This window comes from Cebidichthys violaceus, unplaced genomic scaffold, assembly GCF_023349555.1.
Source record: "Cebidichthys violaceus isolate CVI_PGR_0920_01 unplaced genomic scaffold, fCebVio1.0.p SCAF_6, whole genome shotgun sequence".
In the NCBI taxonomy this organism is placed as follows: Eukaryota; Metazoa; Chordata; class Actinopteri; order Perciformes; family Stichaeidae; genus Cebidichthys; species Cebidichthys violaceus.
In genome coordinates this window covers 12466636-12493797 of record NW_027176816.1, presented here as the reverse complement: position 1 = coordinate 12493797, position 27162 = coordinate 12466636, and the positions used below count along the sequence as shown (strand labels likewise).

At 42.1% G+C, this 27162-nt stretch overlaps 2 protein-coding genes across 3 annotated transcripts in view; both read left to right on the top strand.

Moving 5' to 3' along the window:
- Positions 1 to 9625, top strand: part of gabrd (gamma-aminobutyric acid type A receptor subunit delta) — a 28373-nt gene extending 18748 nt beyond the window's left edge. For both annotated transcript variants that reach the window (XM_068732584.1, XM_068732583.1), the window contains exons 6-9: positions 5439 to 5576; positions 6038 to 6193; positions 6982 to 7193; positions 8548 to 9625. In XM_068732584.1, the coding sequence (XP_068588685.1) occupies positions 5439 to 5576; positions 6038 to 6193; positions 6982 to 7193; positions 8548 to 8871 (830 nt within the window). In that variant the 3' untranslated portion in view covers positions 8872 to 9625. The remainder of the gene's footprint in view (positions 1 to 5438; positions 5577 to 6037; positions 6194 to 6981; positions 7194 to 8547) is intronic.
- A 2849-nt stretch (positions 9626 to 12474) lies between these two features.
- On the top strand, positions 12475 to 17805 carry LOC137889628 (transmembrane protein 26). The gene is given in 7 exon segments (XM_068733575.1): positions 12475 to 12508; positions 13991 to 14201; positions 15820 to 15964; positions 16591 to 17320; positions 17323 to 17396; positions 17399 to 17446; positions 17449 to 17805. Coding segments are annotated over 6 exon segments (1239 nt in total). The 5' UTR covers positions 12475 to 12508; positions 13991 to 14007; the 3' UTR covers positions 17497 to 17805.
- The last annotated feature ends 9357 nt before the right edge of the window (positions 17806 to 27162 follow it).

Here is a 27162-nt window from a genome sequence, read left to right as displayed (position 1 = left end):
CTGTGAGTATTAGTGAACATTAGCTTGTAGACATCCTCAGGCCATGAGTGTTATCAAGCATGGGAAGTTTAGGAGCGTTTGGAACAAGTCCGGCTGAGTTACATCAGCTTTTTTCATGGGGAGTCACGTAAAGTAGCCGCCCGCTACGGCTAAGCCATTCCGTCAAACGTAAAGCTTTTGATAACTTTAATCACAAAGGTCTTGAGACTGTACCGACCAAATTTGAAGTGGATCCGATAAAGTGTCTAGGAGGAGTTTGTTAAAGTATAGCGACTAGAAATGAGCCTAAATCCATTGAAAAATGACACAAAAATCAAAATGGCCGACTTCCGGTACGGTTTAGAGCATGGTCCCAAGAGACTTATTTGTAAGTCTCTCTGAGATACATAATCCTACCAAGTTTCATACAGGTACCTCAAACGTAGCGCTGGGGCTGCTCTTTTGAAATATTGTAGGGGGCGCTATGGAGGCAATTTAAAACGGCCAAGCCAAACACCCATATAAAATATGTCCTCCCATTTCCAATAACACATGTATAAAGTTCCATGACTTTTTGAGCATCGCAAGCCACTGATCCACCAGCCTACTTTTTCATGGCGAATGATGCGTTGCCGCGGCAACAGCGTTCAACGAAAACTCCCAATATTCATAATGGTGCATCATCAACGTGTTAAGACTATCTTTCCAACATTTCAGACTGATCTGGTGAACTGGCTAGGAGGAGTAAATAAAAGTATAAAATATGACATTTCCTTTTGCCAGTAGGTGGCACTATGAGTTATTGAACATTTTTCAATTGTAATGTGCTAAGAGTTGAAGTAGCATCATGCATAAGAAATTTCGTGCAGATTGAATAATGTACCTTGGAGTTATAACAACTTCTTTTTTCCCGGCCAATGAGGCAAAATGGCCGCCCCGCCACGTCAAGGTTCTTTGATGAAAACTCTAGCTTTTGATAACTTTTCATCACAAAGGTCTTAAGAGCATCCTGACCAAATCTGAAGTTGATCGCATGAATTCTCTAGGAGGAGTTTGTTAAAATACAAAGGCTGAAAACATGAAAAATCACCAAAAAACTGAAATTGAGTGAAATACTGTAGCGCCCCCTATAGGTTGAATGGAATGAAAATTGCAGGGTATGTTCCACCATGCAATATGCACAAATACTGCAAATTTAGTGATTTTAGGATACACGGTTGAGAAGTTATGTGTATTGAAAAACAAGCCACGCCCCAAGAAGTTCATTGGTCCGTATCTTCTAAACGCTTTAAGATATCAACAAGCTTTTAATAACTTCATGTGATCTTGATCCAATAATGATCTACGGAAAATATGGTAGCAATCAGACCAAGTGTGTAGGAGGAGTTCTCAAAAATGTGTTTTTCACAAAATTCAAGATGGCGGAAAATTTTTCCAGGCGTAGATTAGGGGTCTGAGAGGCTTTTTTGTAGAGCTAGTGAATCTGGACATGTGTTTTGAATTTCGAGTAAATCGGACATACTGGCCGAGGGGCATCGCCGGTCCAAATTTGAGGGGGCGCTAGAGAGCCATTTCTTTTCACACATATATGAAACCTATATCATACCTCTATATTCACCAGGCCTGACAAGTCTGCAAAATTTGGTGAGTTTTCATGCATGGCAAGTATCCCAAATATGCGCCCAAAGTACAAAAATAAAAATCAGAATAATAATTAAAGCTGCAAGCAGCATTGATCGGGCCCTCGCAACTTCATGTCGAGGGTACTGGCAGGACTCTGGTTGACGCAGCCATGCATTTCTGTAACCGTCATACACTGTGTGCACGAGTTAGATGATTTTTCCTGCGTCGACAAGCAGCGTAGCAAGATCATGTTGCCAGGTCTTAAGCCTCAAATGTTTTTAAGTGTACCCCCAATACAATCATAGATGTAAGCCTGTTAAGATCATTAAGAAAATGAATGTGCGTGAATGCGCTTCAATGTTTGAAACATAACAAACTGTCAGTTTACTGGGATGGGGTTCAACTCCCTGCAGTGTCCTGCTGATTGTATTTGGACTTACATGAAAGTTAACAGAACAGCAGTGTCATTTGCTTTTACTTGAACACTTTAATTTAACACTGTTTTCATTTTAAGCTCTTCTGTAACTTTAGATTGTAGTGTGAAGCATTCATTGCAACATTTATTCTGATTCTCGAGTAGAAGCTCTGGACTGATCATTTATACTAATGCCCACTGACATGGTTTGAGAACCACTGTTGTCTAACTTTTGCTCTCCATGCATCTTAGTTTGCACATATTTAGATCAGAGAAGTCTTTTTCTCATGGTGTGCACACGAACCCTTTAAATAAATTCAGTGTTTGGGCTGCTGTAATTAAAGAATCCTGCTTACTTCTGTGGTTGCCAGTAGGTGCTGCTATGACTATGAGTTAATATTGGCATGCAAAAGTCATAAAATCATGACGGTAATCAAGCATGTCAAGTTTGGGACAGTTTTGTCAAAGTACAGTTGAGTTACAACAGCTTGGTGGATGATGGCGAACCATGTAAAATGGCTGCTACACCAAGTCCATGTTGTTTGATGAAACCTCAAGCTTTTAGTAACTTTTAATCGCTACGGTCTTTAGATTGTTCTGACCAAATTCTAAGTTGATCGGATTAATTCCCTAGGAGGAGTTTGTAGTACAGCACATGGAAATGGAAAAAACAGGAGAAATTCATACAAAATTCAAAATAGCTGACTTCCGGTTGGGTTTAGAGCATGAACCCCTAAGACTTTTTGTTAAGTCTACATGTGATACATCTGCTTACCAAATTTTATACAGCTAGGTGAAACGTACTGCGAGGGCTGCATCGTCAAAAAATTGTAGGGGGCACTATCGAGCCAACTTGCCGCTCTGAAGCATTAAAATCACATCAGATAACTACATTCAGGATTTTAAATGTGTTTGACAAGTTTGGTTACGTTTTGAGCATTTTTAGCCCCTCAAAAACACTTTTGTTTTTCGTGGCGAAGAATGCGTCGCCACGGCAACGGCCTTTCACGAAACAACAACCTTTGAGTAACTTTTCATCACAAAGGTCTTTAGATTGTACTGACCAAATTTGAAGTCGATCTGATTAATTCCCTAGGAGGAGTTCGTTAAAGTAGAGCCCCTGGAAATGTCTAAAACGACACTAGAAATTCATACAAATTTCAAAATGGCTGACTTCCGGTTGGGTTTAGGGCATGGCCCCAAGAGACTTTTATTTAAGTCCACATGTGATACATGTGCCTACCAAATTTTGTTAATCTATGTGAAACGTACTGCGAGGGCTGCTTCGTCGAAATTTTGTAGGGGGCGCTATTGAGCCGATTTAACACTCTGATTGAATTAAATCATATTATAGAACTACATTTTGGCCTTGTGATCTGTGTGTCAAGTTTGCTTGTGTTTCGAGCTTTTTTAACCTCTCCAAATGACCATCGTTTTTCACTGCGAAGACTGCGTTACCACGGCAACGGCGTTCGACGAAACATCAAAAGCTTAGAGAACTGGCATTATGAACTTCTTACATTTGTGTGGAACAAATTTGATGTTGATCTGATTTTCCAACTAAGAGAAACAAGCCAAAGTATAAAGACTTTAACTTACTGTTGCCAGTAGGTGGCGCTATGACTATGATTCAAAATTGGCTTGCAGATGTCTTCAGGCCTGGAGTTTAATCAAACATGTGAAATCTGGTAAAGATCTGATGATGCAGAGTCGAGTTACATCAGTTTATTCGTTCGTGGCGAAGGATCGAAATTTGCAGAGCCGCCACGTCGCCACGCTTCGACAACTTCCTACAATTTTCACAATGAAGCATTATCAAGGTGTTAAGGCTTTTGTGACAAAATTTGAGAGGGATCCGATTAATCTGTGAGCAGTAGGGTGTCAAAGTACACAACCTATGACTTCCTGTTGCCACTAGGTGGCGCTATTACTATGATTCTAAATTGTCATATACATGTGTTCAGGGTCAGGATGTTATGACATCTGAGAAATTTGGAGCAGATTAGGCAATGTACAGCCGAGTTACAACAACTTCCTGTTTCATGGCGAATGGTGTTTTTTTGCCGCCACGCCACGGACACATAGTTCGATAACTTTTTGATCTTTGAGTATCGTTTCACTGCCAAGGTCTCAAGAGCATACTGACCAAATCTGAAGGCAATCGGGTTTAATCTCTAGGAGGAGTTTGTTAAAGTACGGCGCCTTGAAACGGTCCAAAAACGTCATAAAATTCAAAATGGCCGACTTCCTGTTTGGTTTAGGATATACCTCCTTTTGACTTTTTTGTACGTCCCATCACGTTCCACATACCTACCAAATTTCATACAGCTAGGTGAAACCCAAAGTTGGGGCTACTCTGTAGGGGACGCTATCGAGCCAAAATGTCATGCAAATATTGGACACCCCAATAATACTGGAATTTTCACCACGATTGAATTTTGTGCCAAATTTCAAAAGATTCCCAGTATCCCAAGCACCTCCTTTTTGCGATGAAACTGGTACGATAATAATAATAATAATAATAATAATAATAATAATAATAATAATAATAAAAAACATTAGAATAACAATAGGTCCTCCGCTCCGACTACGTCGGTGCTCGGGCCCTAATAATAATAATAATAATAATAATAATAATAAAAAACATTAGAATAACAACAGGTCCTCCGCTCCGACTACGTCGGTGCTCGGGCCCTAATAATACCCCATAGAATTTCAATCGGGCCTTCGCTGGCCCGACGTTGTCGGTGGCTCGGGCCCTAATAATACCCCATACAATCTCAATAGGGCCTTCGCTGGCCCGACGTTGTCGGTGGCTTGGGCCCTAATAATACCCCATACAATCTCAATAGGGCCTTCGCTGGCCCGACGTTGTCGGTGGCTCAGGCCCTAATAATAATAATACCCCATAGAATTTCAATAGGGCCTTCGCTGGCCCGACGTTGTCGGTGGCTCGGGCCCTAATAATAATAATACCCCATAGAATTTCAATAGGGCCTTCGCTGGCCCGACGTTGTCGATGGCTCAGGCCCTAATAATAAACATTAGAATCCCAATAGGGCCTTCGCTGGCCCGACGTTGTCGGTGGCTCGGGCCCTAATAATACCCCATAGAATTTCAATAGGGCCTTCGCTGGCCCGACGTTGTCGGTGGCTCGGGCCCTAATAATACCCCATACAATTTCAATAGGGCCTTCGCTGGCCCGACGTTGTCGGTGTGCTCGGGCCCTAATTATTTTTGCAACCAGAGGAGTAGCTCCTTGCTGGCCCTTAGAAAGAATGCAAGTTTAAGGCACGTCCGCATTGGCTTCACTGTTCATTCCCGGAGGTTGCCGCCTGGTTACAAGCTTTATCCATAACTACTTCTACCTTCACATTCCTACATCATTGTAGGTTGGACTGATAATATGTTCTCTTTCTAGATGGCTACTCCTCAGAGGACATTGTGTACCACTGGTCAGAGAGTCAGAAACACATCCACGGCCTGGACAAACTAGAGCTCTCCCAGTTCACCATCACAGACTATCGGTTTGTCACTGAGATGATGAACTTCAAATCTGGTGAGCATCCATCTTGCTTTCCTTTGTTTTTCTTGTTGTCAAGGTTAGCTCCAGTAGAGTCAGTCTGATAGCTCCTTGCATTTGAGTGAGTGTTTTATGCATTATGTACGATTTGGGGTTTTCAATTGGTCTTGCCTCTTGCGTTGGAAGACTCAGATTCTTTTTGAAGCAAGATTTCTATTTTAACTTGAAGCACTGCTCTGGTCATATTCTATGCATAGAAGGAATGAATCAAGTCAGGCTTGCTGCTGAGCCAGGCAGGAGGTTTAAGAGATGATAGGAGTTGCTGCTGGGAAAATGTATGCAGCACTTCTTTTATGTCCGGCATCTCAGAGCTTTGCCACCAGGGGCACAAGTGAGCAGATAGCCATTCTAAAATAACAGTAAAGCAATTAAACATTGTGCTAATTTCCTAAACACAGAGAAGCAATTAAAAACAGTGTCTGTTTTCTGCTTCCCAGCGGGACGATTTCCGAGGCTCAGCCTCCGCTTCGAGCTGAGACGTAATCGAGGCGTCTACATCATCCAGTCATACATGCCTTCCATTTTACTGGTCGCCATGTCCTGGGTGTCCTTCTGGATCAGCCAAACAGCAGTCCCTGCTCGTGTATCCTTAGGTTGGTAATAGTTTGATGAGGTCTGTTTTAACTTTTAAAATTCATTTTTAAAAGGTGGGACTTAAATCAAAGTTGGTGCTCATTCATCTGTAGAAAGGTTAAACCATGCAATGTTTTACTGTGCTAGGATGGAACAGCTTGCTCAGGCAGACATTGAACTTTCAGTAACAACAACAACGTACTGAACAATACTGACCATTTTGCTATTCTTAGAGCCTCACCAGTGGTACAAATGTCAAGTGCATGCTGGTGCTGGCACTAGAGAAAAGACAAAAGTCAAAATATACTTTCAGTTTTCATGGCAATCTCTCAGTTAGTGAGAAATGTTGTGTACCATGTTGACTTTTTGTTTTGACAGTAGCGTTAGAGAAAAGCTCATTAAATGTCCACGTGTCTACTCCGAGGAGCATATTATCCTCAGTAAATTTCATGGCAATATGCCTATTAGATATTTAATGTGTAGAAAGTGGAAATCGGGGCTTGACATCTGGCCAGATGTTATTGGGATTTATTGCTGAAGTGTCACCAATGCTGATAGCAACAAAACCATCAAGTGATGTTCCCATCCAGTATTGTGACCTGTGAAGAAAGTGATGATGATGATCATCACCGCTATGATGTAAAATGACCACTGGGCTGCTAAAGTCCTCATATGTGGTCTGTTAATGAGACAAAGAGGCCATGCTAGCGGCTCTGTGCAGCTGTACTTGGGCACAGTGGTGCAAGTATGGCTAAAACCCAAAATAATAACCATAATCTGACACGTTGCGCCCACGTTGTTTCCACAGGGATCACAACCGTGCTCACCATGACCACGCTGATGGTAAGTGCCCGCTCCTCCCTGCCTCGGGCGTCAGCCATCAAGGCATTAGACGTCTATTTCTGGATCTGCTACGTGTTTGTGTTCGCGGCACTCATCGAGTACGCCTTCGCTCACTACAATGCTGACTACAGACTCAAAGAGAAGGCCAAGGTGAAGGCCAACAAGCTCAGCTCTGAGGTGAGAAAATCACTCCTGTCATGTACTCCCATCAGCAGATCACAATGTGGAACTCCAGGGAGGGGAGTGTTGTGAGTAATGAGTACGCCTTTCTAACATAGACCTGTGCTGGCACTTCAAACTCCGCTGTTGACAAGCAGCCATCCCACTGACCTTCAGCAAGACAATGCATCTCTATAGAGCATAATGGGGGAATAGAAGATCTCCCTTCAGGGAGTAATAGTGACTCTCATCATACTGTCTGTTTGCTTTACTGTTGATATACATCTTACTGAGGTACACCTTCAGAATAGGACATGGATCAAATCAAATGAAATAATAGAAAGCGTAAGCAAAATCTGCTTATATTCTGACAACACAAGAAAAATGAGGACAAAAACATGACAAGATGATTGAAGCGAGTGACATTGAAACGTACAGTGATTGAAAATGTGTGGAGACCCAGCATGCATTGTTGATGAGGGTAAAATTACAGAGACTATAAAAACCTACCAATGATATAAAAACAACAGAGGTGGAACGTAAGTAAAATTTTTAGGTACTTACTTTACTTTAGTCCTTTCTTTTCACACCAATTTCTGCTTCTACTCCACTACATTTCAGAGGGAAACATTGTATTTTTACTCCACTACATTTATTTGTGAGCTTTAATGACTAGTTTACAAAAAAATTTTGCACAGGAAATATAAAGAATTTGCCTATAAGGGCAACTTATTTGAACAAGGTTTGAGTAATTTTTCATACAAAACCATTTGTAACTATTTAAATGCATGACTGTCACTTGTAACAGAGTACTTTTAGCATGTTTAGCATTTGTATCTTTACTTTATTAAAGGATCTAAATACTTCCTCCACCATTGAATAAACCATAGCTTCCTCTAAAAATCAAGACCTGAGGATTTACCTAATCTGCCTTGTTTCAGGGGCAGCTCTGTTTTAAATGCAAAAAGTTACAAATGACAATTCTTTAGATTTAATAAATTTGCTAATACAAAATTCCAAGTACTAATATGATAAAGTAAAATGAGTGTGATGTGATTTGAAGTGATCCAGTAGCACAGTGCAAAAAAATGTAAGATGTGATTTAACAAAAAGTGTAGGGGGTTATTCTGTTATCTATTAGGATTTGTAATGATGAAAAGAGTGGATGATGTAATTCTGAAATTATAAAACAAACTTTTCTTTTGATGTTTAGCAGGGTTTAATAATTTGTCTAGTCCATCAGGAGGCAGATTAGCTAACGGACACTTTTGCCTGATTCGTCAAATATTTGATGCTGAGCGACCCAAAACTGAACTCTAGCATGTAAAGCCTCAGAAAGTGCTTACACGCCTCTCTCTCTGTCTCCCCACAGTCCATTGTGAAGAACGGCAAACAGGCCATGGTTCTGTTTTCCCTGTCGGTCACCGGCATGAACCAGGGCGTAATGATTTCCAACCGCCACGGACGGCCCCAGCGCTCCAGCAGTGAAATCCCCGGGGAGGGCGGCAGCGAGGAGGCTGAGCCGAGGAGGAGAAGGTCCAGGCAGCCGGAGGAGAGCACGGAGGAGAAGAAATGCTGTTCCAAGTGCGTGTGCAAGCCCATTGATGCCGACACCATCGACATCTACGCCAGGGCCGTGTTCCCTTTCACTTTCGCCGTGGTGAACGTGATCTACTGGGTGGCGTACACCATGTGAAGAGGAGGCAGCAGGTCTGTGCGAATGGCTGCCATCCAGGGCTGTATATAAGAAACTGCTGGAGTTGTACCACTTCAATGCTGGCAGACTGGTGCAGCGAAAATATACTGCAGGCCTCAGTTAAAAATAAATAAATAAATAAATACTTCAGACGAAATGAACTGCTATGGCCTGTGAATATGGAAATATGGTAGTAATGGAAGTAGTTATGAGTTTAAAACGTATTAACAGGACTTAATATATTTAAATAGAAATAGAGAAAAGTGCTGTATAAACGCAAAGGACTGTGTTGCCTGTTGAGGAGGATCACATAAACAGTGAACACAGTTTAGCCAACAATCCAGATCTACACATGTCATGCTGTTAAACAAACTCAACACGGGACACCAAAACCACATATTGTGCTCGAACACCTGCAGCACTGACCACAAGCGCACTTCTCGCAAATAAGCATAGTCGGCTTAACTAACTCAAAAGCAACAATCTGGAGCGAACCGCCTGTTATCTCGAAAAGCAAAAAGCGCCGCCCAAACCAGAAGGATAACAAGATGAGGTGTCCTACTATTCTGCATGGCTGATAACTCACTCACCCTCCTCCCGCACCATCGCCACCCCCTCTCTTCCTCTCCCGCCTTTGGTCCTCCACCCATTTTCTTTTCAATTCATTTTTCGTTCAGGACACCGTCTGGGGTGTCTTATCTCCTTCTGCCAGTTCTGCCTTTTTCCTCACTATTAAAGGACTTCCTCCACGACAGTACCTGTGTGTGTCTCTCTCTCTCTCTTTCTCCTGCTTCAAATGGTCACTTCAATCTAAAATCCAAATCTTGGGTGTGATTAAAAGAAAAGAAATGCTGAAATCCCTTGTGGGAGATGAAAAACTTGTCAATGCAAAAAATTTGGGAATATTATTTCAACAAGAAGGTATGTCCAACTGAGAGAGGTCAAGATTTGTGCTCTTATGAATAATTTTAGACTCTTGCCTGTCCTTTGTATGAACTTGGAAATTGATTTGGGGAAAGTTATGGATGAGAAAGCACTGCAGCTTCACAGTCAAAGAATGACCTAGTTTTCATTCAACATCACAGTATTGCCTTTTTGATAATTGCTGCACTCTCAGGTGTCTTGTCTTACCGCGTTCTAATTTTGATCCAATTAGAAGATATTGTATAATACATCTTAAACAAGTTTGAAAGTCTAATGCTACATCCACCAAATATATGGGTGTTATGCTATTTTAAGAAGCTTACCTATAATAGAGATAAAGTTTAGTATGAGGGGGGAACCATAAAGCAGCTAACATGTAGAGTTTCTCTGACAGCCACGAAGATAAATGTCATAGCAAACCGACCGTTAGATTGTGATATTTCCTGTCTACAAGGGGACATTTTATTTACCTGATGGTGTCTCTAGAGGAAAGGTCTCAAGGTCACCTAAAGCATTAGAATTCATTCACTGGGGACCATTCATATTCCATAAATGTCATGGTTAGTTCTCACAATAGTTTTTCATGGACATGGACAAAGGAAAATCCTGACCTAACAATGGGACTATAGAAAAGGTCAGGGTCTTTGCACAAACATATTCCAACAAGAGTCTGATGGCTGAAAAACAAGAAACTGCAATACAGAAATACAAAGAAATGTCTGGGACATTTAGAAACACAGTACACAGTGTATTCACTTGTTTTGTTTTTCAACTGTAAAATGTCCCGCTCCTATTTTGGTCACTCGTCAACTTGTTAATACTCACCTGTTTTTAAATGTTTTTAAATAATTTAATTCTCCAATATCTGTGCATTGCAACTACAGTATGGTAAGGTTACGGTTTGGGGCAGATGATTGATAACATAACTAGTTAATGAGGCATGAACTCCAGAATGCCTTGAGTGTATTACATGCAGCCTTACATCTACCACCCAAATATGCACACCCGTATTTTCTGCCACTGCACATAAATTAATAGAAATCTGGCCAGTATGTCTCATTCACCACTCACCGACAATGCTCTTAAAATGGGTTCAGACTGCACCAAATTTTACAGTATTTTAGCAGTCTATGTCTATTTGCAGCCAATGTACTAAACGTATAGGTGTTAGCTAGAGCTGTACACAACAAATGTGTGTGGAGTGTGTTGTGATGATAGCTCAGAGTCAGACACTGACTGATCTCAAAACTTCTCTCTGTCGCTTTTTTCTCTCCACACCTCCCCTTTCTTCTCGTCTCCATATGTTTGAACACTGGAGCCATAAAGCCTCAAGATAAAATGTGAATTTTTCGCTCAAACATTTTCACCTCTCACTGACATGTTTTTGCCTCGATGCACACCACACAGAAGAAATACTCGTCTGTTCATTGACGTCATATGCAATTATGCCACCTCTAAAATCTGCTTTGCATTTAGTCTGGACACACCTAAAAGCTAGGGTAGGTAACATTGGAGAAACCGGCAATAGTAGATTTAAAAAAATTATCCAATAGAAAAACCAAAGCCCAGTGTTGCTAACTCTTTTCAAATGAAAGTAGCGCTAGCTCCAAAAGTCGCTAAATCTTCTGAGAAAGTCCCCAAGTCGGCAACACTGACAGCCCGTCCCTCAAAGACTGTGACGTCAGCAATAGGTTTTGGCAGTGACAACACAGCCTAACTCGCGGCTAATCAAAAAATGGTGACACGGCAGAGCAGACAGCTAGCAGCTAGCCACCTGGTACATCATTCAAAGTGGCCACATCTTCAATTATGCCTAACTTTAAGCCGTAATATAATTTAAAATAAAATAAAATAAAAATGAACCTCTCCCGTACAGTTGTCATGGATGGAGGAATTAGCTATAGAGAACAAAAACCCTTTTTGTAGCAGGCTGTAAACATATTTATTGTTCCACTTTAGGAGTTTAGTGGATTGAAGTTCCTGGACAGCATTGGCCCACGCAGAGTCCTCATTCTGACGCAGCAGCCATAACAACAAATTCCTATAGTGACTGCTCAGGGGGGCATCGGCATCTCCAATACCTCTTGTTGCTCCATGTTTTTGTGCTCCATGAGTCGCCAGGGAGCGAAGCTGTTATCAGGGCAAACAGTGCAGAGGCAGTGCAGGCATGGGTGGGATCTGGGCAGGGCTGGGTGCTCTCTGAACAGGGAGCGCGACAGGCCGGCTTCTCCCAGGGAGATAACTTTGTTCTGGTCCAGGAGAGATGACATCATGACTGATGGCGATGAAGATGTGGGCGCAGAGGGCAGGAAACGCTATCTGCTACAATGGCACAGAGGGGACGGAGACACACTTGTGGGACACAACTACAGCTCACTGATACTCTGCACAAGTGGAATTGAACAGCAGTCACACATAGGAACACACACACACACACGCACGCACGCACGCACGCACGCACACACGCACACACACACACACACACACACACACACACACACACACACACACACACACCATTGAAATGTCTACACGTCCAGTGGGTCTTGGAGGTGTCATTTAAAAGTCAAAACAGGACAGACAGACCGGGTCAGAGTGTGTGACTGCTCTGGTATTGACATTTTCTACTGCTGCAGCATCCGAGAACTTTTGGGAAATACACCGAAGAAACTGATCTCAACCATTTTCGGCGGAAGTCCAGCTTATACTGTAGGTCTGTACTGCATGCAACTGCACCATACATATAGCATGAATTCTCTTCAAGGCATATAGACCTGTCAAAACAGACATCATAAAAAATGTATTTGTTTTATGAGTCTTTATAAATGAAGACAAACTAAATATATAATATGTACCTATTTTATTTATTTATTTATTGTATCCAGTAAGTACTGACACCAGCCACATGCATTTCTTTTCACTAGCTTTTGGCTTGTTAGTGAGAAAGTTGTGACCCTTTATGAAGGACTTACTAACATTTCATTGCTGTCTAGTAAAAACCATGTATGGCTCCATATGCTCTATTGTGGGTGGCAACCCTGTCCTTTAAAAACTACGTTTATATACAGTAACAGAATTTTTTTTTGAAGGGACCACAATGCTGACTGGATGATGTTTTGTTGTGACATGATGAGTAAATGTTATTGAAAGTATGTGGAAAGGATCTTTCACAACCTGGCAACACAAAAGTTGTTATTATTAATGGTCTGTACGTCATCTGTACAGTGTTAGAAAAAACGTCTCCAAATATAAATCCTGTTACAAAAGGTGCCTTATTAGCATTACAAACCTTTTTATTATTCAATTTTTTTACATTTCGTCTTAATTACATGGTGACAGTTCAGAAACAAACAGGAAACATAGGGAACAAGAGAAAGATATGATTTGCAACAAAAGTCCCTGGCCGGAATTGATTAAATGGTATGCTTTTTAACCGCTTTCAAGTCCTCAAGTCATCACAATAATCCAGAGATCCAGAGATCAGATCTAAGAAAACCCATGCAAAGCCTCCTGGAGTTATTTAATTTTGACTCCAGATCAGTTTCTCTAATTTGCATACTAATCACTGCTTGCTTTGAATTCCCACAAAGATCAGAAGCTTTTATCCTAAACTGACTAATTGACAGCGAGGACTGTTTGCACATACATATTATGCAATAGTTATTGATAATTAATGCTCAATTGGGCGTATAACATGTAATGAGGCAGGCGGTTACATAACTGTTTACAAATTGTTCGTGGTTGGTTTGGTTTTTTGCTGCCTGACACTGACAATTCTGTGTGAGTTTATTGTTTGAATTTATTGCAAAATGCAATCAAATTGAATTGGCCTTTGGCAATTCTATACTCTGCAAAAGCCTTTACTGTTGGACATTAAGTGTGTTGCAGTTAAACTATATGAGATTCAAAAGAACATGAAGGCCTTTTGAGACCTTGTAAACAAAAGTTTTGTTGAAATTGTGCAAAAATACTGGAAAAGCTTCGGCTTTTATTAATCTTGCAAGAATGTGCAAATGTGGCATATAAATAGGATTTTCCCTTAATCATTCAATAGGCTTAATATGTCCTTGTATCTGACTTACTGTAAGTTAATGGACGTCAGTGGTTCAGTCAGTATCAAATCAACACATTTTGATTTAAAAAAACATTTTTCCATCATTTAAAGCAAGTGACAATAAAACTATCTTCTCTACAGGTTTTCTGTGTTGCACGATGTGCCGTCTCCTGAACATCCTGCTGGCTTTGTTGAGTCGCTTCCTGTTTGCAGTCCATGGGGTGGTGACTGTGTGGCGTGTGGTGGCCATTAAAGAGGAGCCACTCTATTGGCTGCTGCTGACGGGCGTAGCTCTGCTGGGCGTGGAAATGGCCGTCACTCTGAAGTGCACCCGAAACGCAGAGTGGAAATGGTAACATTTAGATCACAACAGTGTTAATATCAGGATTAGGCTGACATTTTGGGCTAAAATTGGACCTTCATTCAAATATTGCATCATCTGTAGCCAATGCTAATGGGTCTCTGAGGCTGTATTGTGGCACAGAGGTGCATTGAGCTAAATGCTAAAAGTCTTACAATGCCAATTTAACAGGTCCATCCAACCATCATTCTGATTGTTAGGATGTTACAATTTGCTTATTGGGAATAAACACAAAGTACAGCTTGGGCTGATGAGATGACGATAGTTTTGAAGGTATAAAATGTACCTGCTAAAGGAAAAGCTGAGGAACACCAAAGTGATTAGGTTAATCATCTGCAGTCTATAAATCCCTCGACAAAATTTCACAGCAATCCATTGAGTTTTTGTTGAAATATTTCGGTTGGGACCAAAGCGGTGGAACGACCGACCAACAAACCATTATCATCCCTAGAGCCACACTGCTAGAATGGCTAAACATCTGCATGCATCGATTGCAGACATTGACACCACAATGTTAATAACATAATACTATGATCCGTTCTACCTAACCAACCTGCAGAGCAATTTCAATGACGCCGTACTTTAGCAGTTTAGTATTGCACTTCCATAAAGTTGTGGGACTCACAAGAGACAAATAAAAAAAAGGTAGTCCGAAATATCTTGAGTGAAGTATTTCCAGTGGGGGAAATTTCTCCTTCTTTACAAAGAGACACAGAAGATATAGATATCTCTAAAAAGGATCATGGATCTGCTTCAGCTATAATAAACAAAAATGTGTTTTTAGGCTAACTAAGCATGTACAAACCATCTTTTTTTCTATTTCTAAAGCGGTGACATGAGGATTGAGGTGTTGTGAGCAGGACTTTGTAAACCTGTTTTGTGAAGGAGAGTAAATAACTTCTGAACACTTTACAACCCATCTGCTCAGGGGGGTGAGAGGCAGCTTGTGTACGGCCTATAATATTCTCTGCCACTAAATTCTCTGTTATCCTTTGCAGCTCGTTCTCTCTTTCACTGTCTATCAAAAACAAATCTATTCCTCCATGGTGCTATTGCTCTGTCTTTCTCTGAGCTTATGTTCTGAGCCTGCCATCACGTCTCTGTCACAGTGTTCTCCTGTCCAGTGGCAGAGAAAATGTCTGCTGCTGCTGGCTCAAGCCGTTTCTGTCCAGCTGGATTGAAAAAAAAAAAATTTGGCTTGAGTAAACATAAACTGACACCAACCTCTATTACGCGAGTCTCCAAAGGATATGAGCATTTAGTGTCACACCTCATTCAACATCAAGCTGCGTCTCATTCAAACGCTGTAGCTCTGACACATACAGTGAACATCCACAGGCACAAGCTTTCTTCAGGCCTCTCTCTTTCTTACTGAGTCTTACTTTGAAGTTCTCTCCTCATGGAGAAGGCTTTGCACTGTCAAGAGGGATTTGCATATATGATGAGAATAATTGCAGTCTGAAATTCAATGCTTCTTTTGGAAGAAAAATAGGGACTCTTTCTTCTTAAGCGGGTGGCAAATAAAAAAAAAAAGGATGTCCCTAAAAATAACCTACCCCCACCTTTCCTCCCCGACCACCCTCCCTCTCCTTTGGTGGCCCAATTTTAGGTTCTCTCCCATGGTTTTCCTCTACCTCAGTACTGTCATCCCATCCATTTGGTTCCTGGAGCTGAGCCTGCTGCAGTCCAAGCTGCCTGTCAACAATTCCTCAGGCCCCGAGCTTCATTTGCTGGCTCGCATCCCGATCACAGCGGTAGGGGCCCCACCACAAAACTGCCCTCCGCGCCTCACCCTCCACGTAGCCACATTAAAGCAACACCTGATATCAGATAAGATTTAAATCTAGCAAGGAGGTGGATAAACTATAAGTTGCAGGAAATGTGTAATTGACACAGTGAGATGAGGTCCAGATAGGCTCCTGCTCTGAAAAACTCTCAGATCTCACCCCTTCTGGGGTGATTTTAGTGCAGTCTCTTTCATGTAGGATTTGGGAACTTTTTTGCCCCTTGGCTGTGCTCGAGGCTGGGTGGCAGCTTTTGAAAGTGGAAGACGTAGTGTTTCGGTAATGTTGTGAAACGTCAAGGGGTGCCGTCAGGGTAAACTCAATGATCCTTGCCACAACGAGGAGCTGACTCACAAGTTACAGCAAGAATAGAGAGGAGAGGTCTTGTTGAATGGATGATTCCACATACCACATACCAAGATTTAAAATAATATCTGTCTATGGGTGATTGATCAAAAAGTAATTGCAATATCGGGGAAAGCCAATGACAATCCAAAGGAAATTTCCCTGCTCTGTGACACAAACTGTGAAAAATTAATTGTCGAACTTGACGAACGCCTCTGTCGTAACCAGACATTGCTGTTTCCATCACCCAGGCCATCGTGGAGCTGGACCCGGAGAACTGGGTCGCTGGCCTGGAGCAGACCATGCTCATAGTGTTGGTTCTGGGTCGCTGGCTGATGCCCAAGGGGGACATGTCCCGCGACCAGCTCTCCCAGCTCCTCATGGTCTATGTGGGACTGGGCGCCGACATCCTGGACATCTTTGACACCTTCAAGGAACCCGAGGTTAAAACCAACCAAACGGTTGTCTACATGGGCCTGGGCCTCTTCTCTTGGGCGCTCATGCAGTTCCCTCTGGTGCTGACCCAGACGCAACTCCCAGAGGGTGAGCCTCCGCAGAAGAGTGCGGGTGGTCTCGCCCGCCGCCCCACTGCTCCATTGTCGTCTTCCTCCTGCTGCTCCAGCGAAGTGTGGAGCTTGCTGCTGACAGTGGGACTCCAAGATGGCCCGTTTCTGCTCTACCGGCTCTACCTCATGGTCCAAGAGCGGGTGCTCAACCAGCTCATGATCTTCTTCACCTGCAAGAACATCCTCGTCGTCCTCTTGGAGCTTTACAGGATCTTTGTGGTGCAGTGCAAGCAGCGGGTTGGAGAATCAGGGTTGGGGAGGTGTTCCGCTCTGGTGCTCCGGTGTCAAACCCAGAGGGGTGGGGAGGAGGAGGAGGAGGAGGAGGAAGCAGGTGGAAAGGAGCCGAGCTGTCAAACAGACACAGAGAGGGGCACTGAGAGGGAGGAAGATCAGAAAGGTGCCCAGTTATAGAAAGGCTCAAAATGCCGTGAGGCACGACTTTAGCCCTTGGGGGAGCGAGGATGCCTTTCACACACCAAGAGAAAAGTTGAACCCATCTGCCATCTCTTCTGCATCTCAGCCTCGCTCGGAGACAGTCTCGGCTCTCTGGAGGTTCAGTGACTAGAAATAGACCACAAGAAAAGTGAATAAGTCCCCACTGAAAAGATCAGAGAGGAATTTATGCAACCCCTTTTGATAAAAACCTTTCCAAGAAGTGATGTTTCAGTCAGAGGAGTTTTCTACGCTGAAGAAAACTATAGTTCCACAAGTTAAACACAAACTGTCACTCTCTTTTATATATGAGAGCATTAACAAGATAGCTGGAACCAAATCACGTTGCTTTATGCTCGATTTTTTGTAATCAACAATAGCTTGTGTTGATCTCATTACGTAGTGCATGTGCATTTTTAATACAATAATTGCAATGATGAAGGCTTTGACAGGAGACAGTATATAGATTGAGTTAATATGGCAGAGGAAGATGATGATAACATGCCTTGCTTGATTAATACACATTGTCTAATAAAGATGTTTTGGAAAAAACGATGTGTTCTTTTTTACTCTGATCACCATGAGATGGCAGTGTTGCCAAGTCAACCATAGCACCACACATATGTACAGTGTTTACTTGACTGGAACATGCATGCCTGGTACATAGAAGAAGAAAAAAAACCTGTGAGACAGCAACACAGTAGCACAGTTGCAGTATTCAACTTCCTCATTTGTTGGTTTCAGGGATGGAAATCCTCTCTATGATACGTCTCCTCTGATTCAATGAGGAAGTAAGGCATTTGATAAATTAATTTAAAAGATTCAGTCAGCTTCCGGCTGCGGCTGTGTAATGAAAAGTCAGATGAAGGCAATCTAGACACACCTCAAACAGCATAACAAGTAGGAGGAGAGTGAAGAGGTTTGTTTCATTTTTCCAAGGTGCATTTTCCTCTTGAGCACAATCAGCCCTGTTTGAGAGCTCAGTGCATTTTTATTGTGTCTGAAAAAGCACACTCGTGATTATGTGGGAGTTTAACATGATTCGCTCTCACTTTCTCTCTTCCGAGAGATGGAAGGTGCTTTTGAGATGTACCTCCACAGCCCATAGAAGCGAGCTGCTCTTTTGAGAGCCCACAAGGGCCGAGAAATGTTTCAGCCCTGAAGCAGGGTCTTGAGGTTTCCAGCTACTTCAGAGTGGGGACAAGCAGCCGCAGCACAATCACCCCCCCCCCCCTCCATCCACTCTCACCTCAATCCAGACAGTACCTCTCCTGTCAAATGAGGGCTTAGATGCAGCCCCTCCTGCATTTATCGATGACCCTCTCTGTGTCTCTTACACCGCGTTGAGCAGGCAGGGGAATGAAGAGCGGCGGCGACAGCGAGTGGCAATTCAAACAGAGGCCTTTCCCGCGCTGCCCTGTATCTGTGTCCATCAAATTGCTGCACTTCAACTGACCTGCCAGGCAGCAGCCGAGGCTCTTTGTTTTCACTAAGCTCTCAATAAAAAAAAGGCACAAGCATAAAGAGAAATAGAGGAGCAAAAGAGTATTTGTGTGTGTTTCCTCCCTTCTGTTGTACGTGCTTGATTATGAAAATGCGTAGGATATGATCAAGAGTTTCTAAATTGACGACTGTAGGCTTCTTTCAGAAGACTTTCCGGAGAGCACATGCTTTATTTCCTGTGTTTCATCTTTGTGGCGGCACTTTCGTCTAAATTATTGATGGTGGAGCCAACTTCTGAAAGAAAGAAGAGAAAAATTAATGGAGAGTCCCCCATTGAGATGTTGATTCTTCCCGCGACATAATGCTATCTGGGCTCCTAGAGTGCGGTTTAATGCCCAATTCACAAAGTCACTTCCAGGCAAATGACATCAGGCAGAGCCAAGACGAGGGCGCCGCTTCTCCTAAGCACCTGAGGTTTGGGAGAATCCGATATTCGCGTGACAACGTGATGTGGGCAATACAAAAGGGTGATGAAAGAGTCGCTTGCTTGTGAAGAGAGTCCTTTTCCTCTTCAGATTAACTGCATGCTTTAACAAGATTGTGTGGGCAAGTGGGAGGATGGGGATGTCAGCTGATCCACGGGCTGCCCTACATAGATAGAGAGAGAGAGAGAGGAAGAGAGCGTGGAAACTCAAAGCCTGCAACTCCATTGCACATGGATATGAAAAAAATAATAAAAATAAATCAACCCTCACAAGCCCTCGACTGAAACAATATCTGCTCACACGGCAAAGAGTGATGCTGCCTCCAGGTGCTGCTTAAAAGCTCCTACATGTACATCTCTGATTAGATCAATTCATTTAGCAAAGCAAAGTCCTCGCATGTGATATCGTTTCCCACTAAATCTTTCAAACCTGCTTATACGATCACATTTCTGAGGACAAATTGGAATGACTGATCACTGTCAACATATCATTTGGTTGGAGTGATGTGAGTGTGAGTCATGATGATTTAGTTACACTATGGTGCTACAACTGAATTATCTTGATTGCTGCTCTCCTGAGCTGATACCAACATTTACACCCATGTGTCACACCCTGCCATAGTGAAAATCACAGATACATGCTTGTTGCACGTTCAAGTGTTTACATTCATATACAAGATGCACACACTTTTATTGCTTTGTAGTGGCAGGTATGGGTTAAACCCACAGGGGGCCAAGGGCAAAGCTGAGCTGTTTGCTTTGTATCCTGTTACCTTTAAAGATGCAATGTGTAAGATCTTGCCGGAATGTTTTTTATCAACGGAACGTGAGGAGGTGACAGTGTTGACGTTATGTCAAAGATGTGTATGTATTGTGTTGCATAGATATCTACAAAAAGGAACATGCTAACCAGCTAGTGAGCATGTAAGATTTGAATTAATTAGCACCTTTTTAACACAGGATACAGCACAGAAAACATAAATACCAAGCACAAAATGTATACAAGAAAAAAACAATAATCAAAAACACATTAAAACACACTTTAGAACACAGAAAGCATGGAGCAATCAGTTACCACCAGATCAACAATTGAACTTGAAACAAACCAATAATTAGATAATCACGCTTTTTTCTTAAGTTTGTTCATTGGATTAAATCCAAATTGGCATAAATGACTCAGACTAATAATTTGTCTTCCCCGTCACCGGCAGACTACTTCTCAGAGAGGAAGGTGGGTGGCAGTTCCTGGAGACAGACCGTCGGTTAGCAGTTAGCAGTTAGCTCACATTTAGCCAGTGCAAACCTCAGCACAGAGAGTCACAGCGAGATGGTGGAGTGTTGGGTCTAAGCTGTGTAACGGCAGCAACAGAAAGTTTGCTGATGCGGTGGGGAGTCCAGACAGTCACCCGGGATCAGACCCCCGGTGCAAGGGTTCGCGCGGGCTGAATTTAAGCTGCAACAGTTCTGAAGGTTTGTTTCCCGGAGCTACCGCACGCTCTCTTGGCCTACAGCCACCTTTTAGTGTCACAGCAAACACAAAGATGGCGAACATAAACATAGGCTGACGCCTCACATGAGGATTATAAGACAGCAGCGTATTTTTCAACTGGCTCTCAGTGTTTTATACATTTTGTCACATTTTGCGTATTCTTGCCCTGCTGTTAGTTGGTAGTTGTTTTTTATAATGAAATTTAGATTGTATGGATGCAGTATTAGAGTTGAAATGCTGCTGGGATTTGTTTGTCTATAGTGTGAGATGTAGTTAAAAGCTTTGGATAAAGCTATTTAGTGGAGGATGAGTCAATATTTTTTGCCGAACTACTGTTTCTTAAACTAAGGAAGAAGTTCAACTCTGAAATGAACAATTAATCAAATTGGCATAAACTAATGGCCACACAGTCAACTTGGTTCCTTTGGGGCCCCTGAGGGTCCGGGGGCAGCCTTCAATCCAGCCTTGTGTGGTGGTGGCTTTTTATTTTTTGTTTCGAACTTTGCAGAATTGGAATGAAGAGGATCAAGCATGTAATTGATGTTCTGATTTTTTCAGAAATGTGTGAATGTAATCAAAAGCTGAACATGTGCAGAGATCATTCAAGGCTTTTGCGGTCTTCCCAAAGAATGTACTCACAAGTCATATCTACACTGCTTTATGATAATATGATGGTAAATATCCAGTTATACTACAATGCTCAAATTAGCTGTCTAAAAAAAGAGTCTTAGAAAATGATTGCTTGCCATATTTTGACATAATTACCACTCTCTAATGTTAATGTAAACGAGTGAGACAGAGAAACCAATTCACTCAACCTGAGCAGGTATATTTCCCATAACAGCATGCAGCGTTTTCACCACATGTCACAATTTCCCTATTTTGTGTCAACTAATCAGGAAGTCCAAACACACTAAAGTGCACCTCATCAGCTTCCAAGATAAACCTGTCAACATGCCACTGAAATGTTACAGCAATAGAGGAGGAGTGAAAACAAAGGCAAACTTCAAATGAACTCCACAACTTTCTGACAGGTGGCTGCGGCTCCAGACCGAATGTATCACCATGGATGGCAAAATAATGAGCCTTACTCACTGGCTGTGGATCAGGGATGTTACATGGCTGTCTTGTTTTCACATAGAATGGGCTTTTGACATGGAGTCAACAGTGTGATATAGATGTGCCATTAAGGACAAATCTATGGCAAATCATCACCTAACTTTCAAATATTTAAACTTTTCTGGACATAATATTAACATTCCTCCCTGGACCAGTGCAGACCAGCATATCCTCCTCAAGGAGCTCATGATTCAATCCTCAAGAGTTCAGATGTCTTGCAGAGTTGTACTATTAGGTTTAAGGAAGCTGGAAGCCAAACATCTGGCTGATAACATCCATAATGACAATTATTAATTAATTAATGTTTTTTTGATAGTCCATTCACAGTGGAGGCATGAGAGGAAAACAAAGTTTTCTTTAAGAATTCAAGTTAACACAGGGTGAGTAATTGTTACACAAATGGTCATTTTGTGGGCAAAGTATTTTTTTTAAACCCAATTTCATCACACTCAGATGCAAAGTGCTCCAATCAGAGATTGGACAGGAACAAGAACCATCTGGCAACTTGATATACTATGACCCTAGAGTCCAACACATACTCTTAGAGTCTTGGCTGTAACTGTCAAAGGTAGGGGTGAAGTCAACACCTGTTGGGTAAAGATCAGGGCAGCTGTGGCTCAGAGGTAGAGTGAGTCGTCTTCCAATCGGAAGATCAACAGTCCGATCCTCGGCTCCTCCAGTCTGCACGTCAAACTGTCCTTGGACAAGATGCTGAACCCAAACTGCTCTTGAAGGCTGTGCCATCGGTGTATGAATGAGTTTGAATGTGAATTAGTTTAGTGCCGGTGGCATCTGCATGGTGGCCTATGATGTGTGTGAATGGGTGAATGATGACATGTAGTGTACAGCTGGAATACTGGAAGGGCGCTATACAAAAGCCATTTATTAACTGTAGATCTGTGGAAAAACACCTCTCTGGGAGGAAAGGTGTTGCCGATCCATCCTCTCATATTCTGAATAGGTTTGCTCAGTTTAACTTCCTGATCCAAAGACAAAACAAAGTTGGAGAAGAGAAGGTGCCTGATTACGTCGACATGTTGTCCCTCAGCCTTATTTATATTCATTTCATTTTCCTCCAGTGTTAATTGCTTCTGTAACCAATTCTATGCAGAATGCAAAAGTGAGCGATGAATACAAAATCCCTTTCTATACCGAGCGTTTTGAATTCCTACCCGGACGGTTTTTGAAGATAACTGTTCTGACAGTTAGCAGTTTAGTCAGTCAATCTCAGGCCACAGAGGATGTATTGTTGAAATATTAATTGGCCGCCTCCATTGCCATCCCCCAGTTCCTCTGTGCTGGGAGAGCTGCCACTTTACCCACTTCCAATCTACAACACGGCCTCCGGTCATAGAGGCCGAGGCCACGTCAGGACACCAGTTCTAATGAGGAAATAAAGTTGACTGTCTGACTGGACAACATTATTAGGGCAGTTCAGAGCACTCAATAAACAAACGTTTTTGAATGTAGCTTAAGTGTTGCTGAGATATCCCTGCAGTGTGTTGCTGATGCCCCAATTCTGTCCACCACGCAAGGGGACTGGCTACTCCCTACTCATTTGCAGTGATTCAACCAATGCAGCTAAGAGATTTCTGTTGGTGAAAGACCATCATCTAATATTCACTGTGGGCACCAAATGCAAAGGGCATAGTACAAAGCAGTGACTCAAAGTTGAACTTGAATTTAAATAATAGAAATGGAGAATGTATTGAAGTTCACTAAACATGTACGGTATTCAAGTTAAAATAACAACACGACAATCTCTCCATATGGGATGACCGTAACTAAGGCCCTGCACACCCCACAGGTGTTTTCAGTTACTCTGGCTGATTAGACCTCTGTATAAGGTTGATGTTGAAGTGTAAGTGAAGCTTCGGCTTCCTTGAACCAATAAGAATGGTAAAGGTTACATTTTTCCCATCCTAACAGGTGCAAACAGAAGTGCCTAAATCAAACAGTCTGTGCTACCATCTGACAGGAGGTCAGATCTGCCCAGAATAAGTGGAATTCACTGTGTGGGGATTTAACTGCAAGTTATTTTTTTATTTTCATCAGTGGACTAAAAACACAAGTTTGGCACTAGAAAAAAAGTACCACCTTCACTACTTACTGAACTGATTTTGAATCAAGAATCAATCGTGACTCGCATGCGAGATTCCCAAAGATACCCACTGCTTGGGGCCTCTCTAGCCTAAAAATCATGTGTTTATGTTAGCCAATTTCTGGTTGGGAAAATATTATCAGTCCTGCTAACTTCCCTTTACACACAGAAGCAAAACAATATGCCAGAAGCCATGCTGCCTGGATATCATCCACACTTGTTGTAATTGTTCTGTCAAATGCAGGTTCTAGAATGTAAAATCCTATTGCAGTGTCTTTTTTATGATACTACCCTTTGGAGTCATCAAAGTCAGAAAATGTCAGTTGCTTCACATTAGGGCTTCAATATCCTGTGAAATAAAAGTTTGAAAATCGCCAACGAGACACACATTAGATGTGACATTTAGCTATTGAGAACCCAACCTAAGTGTTTTCTTTGTCACTTCAATTCAGTCAGCTTTCTTGGAAACAGCATTGAGTACTGTGATGAATGCTTCTGGGAGAAGCTAAACTTTATGAAATGGCCGTGCGACTCGGAAGTGTTTGGCATGAAACACAGTGTGTACAAACCATATCATTTGGCTCCGTTCCTCACTTAGACACACATGTTAAAGCGTCAACATCTCATAAAAAAATTTCCCAAAAAAAAACACCTCCAAAGGAGGTCAGGCTCTGAAATGATCCGTTATGTGAACATGTAATGTGTCAAAGAGAGGGCTCGATAGTGAGAAAATGCTATCACTTCACTTAACGTGCATCTTCATTGACCTGACAGGCGTTGCTGAGGAGAATGCCCATGGCTTTAATGGCACCAATGGGCTACGATGTGGGGGTTCTAAGTGTGTGTGCTCATGTGTGTAACCCAGGTCTCCTTAAGAAAATAGAAATAAAAAAAAGGGAGAAAGCAAATGAGTGATGTAACCACTTGCACATTGAACCACGCTGGAATGGCATAAGTGGTCCCCAAGTGAGCCAATATAATCAATGGAGGCATCTGAAAGAGGACAGGCTGTTCCATTCAATGGCTAGACCAATGAGCTGTGTTACAGACATGCTGTCACATAGATAAGGCAAGCAAAGCTGTTCCTATTACATCTTCTCCCTCCCTAAGCTCTGTCCTCTTTAGACCTTCATTATAAAAGTATTCTATGAAACTGCAATTTACCGAACATCAGTGGGTGCATGAGTGTGTGTGTGTGTGTGTGTGTGTGCGTGAGGGAGAATATTATGGCGGCGGCCCATTGACCATCGCTGAATGACGAGCAGGGCTTTCAAGGTGCATTTCATGAAGATTGAAGCACCAAGTGGTTTGGTTAAGAGGACAGAAAATAGCCCTCGTCATTTCGGTCTCGAGAAAGCAATCTGCTGTCAGATAAGACGCAGTGCTGGGCTCTCACACATGCTCCTCTTGGTACTTGAAGAACTTCATGAATCCTGTCGTCCATACGCGCGCATTTTTATAATCAATATCAACAAACGACTCAGGCTGACTGTATCCCAGGAAACACCGTTGTATCCGCTACAGCAGCACCGCGCTGAATCAGAAGCATTTCTGTGCATTTTTAGCTCTCTCAATGATCATCTGCCATTGATTGCGTGGTAGATTGTGTTGTGGGCGGGTTCTTTCTCTTGGTTTGGTTTACATAATTACATTATGTAGGACATGGGCAGCCAGAAGCACTTTTTCCTCTTTGGAAGACTTCAGAGAGTGAATGGAGCAGATCTATTTCAGGAAGTGGGTTAGTGGTGAGGGGAAGAGGCTTGATTCAGAGAATAAACACATATTTTACACATTAGGATATTTGTTATTGCACCATGCAGCCCTTAGTGTCCCCGCATCTGTAGACAGTGAGATAGAATGCATATCAGGCACATCTCAGCCTGGATGAGGCTATTACATCGAGTATGTTTACTTCTGGAATATATATTTCATGCATTACATTCAGATCCATGTGGAGGATACTTTAGCAGCATGCAGGGATGCAATTATCAGGTTAACGACTTCCCCTGATACTAGCTCCATCTTTTCGATTCAACAACAACAAACTTGGGGAGACATCTGGAGGCTGGACATTATTGGCCTCGCTAAGCTTTAAGACTGCCATCCTGTCTCAGTCCAATGTGAAAAAATACTCAAACCCAAAATGAATAGATATGTAAAGCATTTAAAATCCCACTTTAGTATATGTATTATCAGCTAAATATGACATATTGTCATATATTACATTACTAGACTGTTAATACTGATGTGTCACTGTATAAATACCATTTTAATGTCGTAACTGGAGAAGATATAATTTTACCTCTGAACTGTAGGAGTAAAAAAACCTTTATTTTTTATCGTCACATACTTACATAAATGAAATTAGACCTCTGAATTTAACTCAGCCTAAGCATTTAGGAGCAGTGTGCTACTTCAAAGTGCCCACGGAGCAACTTGGGGCTCAAATGGGTCTGGCTCAAGGACACTTTGACATGCAGACAGTAGGAATTGGGGATTGAAAGGAAACCTTGTGATTAAAGGACAACCCGCTGTAACCCCTGAGCCACAGCTGCCCCGGTAGATGTAAAAAGTAACATAAAGACTTAAGGCTTTGTGCTAGGCTAAGGCTAAACCCCTCCAGACCCCAGCTACTTAATGCACAGAAATAGGTGTGATATTGACCTTTTTATCTAACCTTCTAATAAGAAGATACGATTTTTCCCTGAAAAATGTATGATCAAAAATGTTGAGCTTTCTCACCATACTCACAGCTCCTTATATTCAAATCCCCAAAAACTTACTTGCAATTTAATCAAGTCAAGCAACCATCAAATTTAACTAGAATTATGCTGAGATTGAAGTAAAACCCAAATAATCTGTCCGTATTAATTCAGTCATAGCATTCTTAATGCGCTGCTGAAGTATTATTGGACTTGTCCTTGAAACTCACTTACTGTAAATTGATAAAGCGCATTCTTTGTTATGCCCCACTCAAAGAGTGCAATTGTACTACGGGCTAAGACTTGATTTCCATTTCCACTGCACGATAACAGCCTCGTCTTACTCTTACCGAGTGACAGACGAGGATAAAAGCAAAAATCAAAGCCGTTCAAAAACAATTTGACAAGCTAATGGATTCGAGGGGCTCGTGTTCTACGCCCAGATTTCTCAAACATGACATCGCATGCTGCTGTACACAAATCCCAC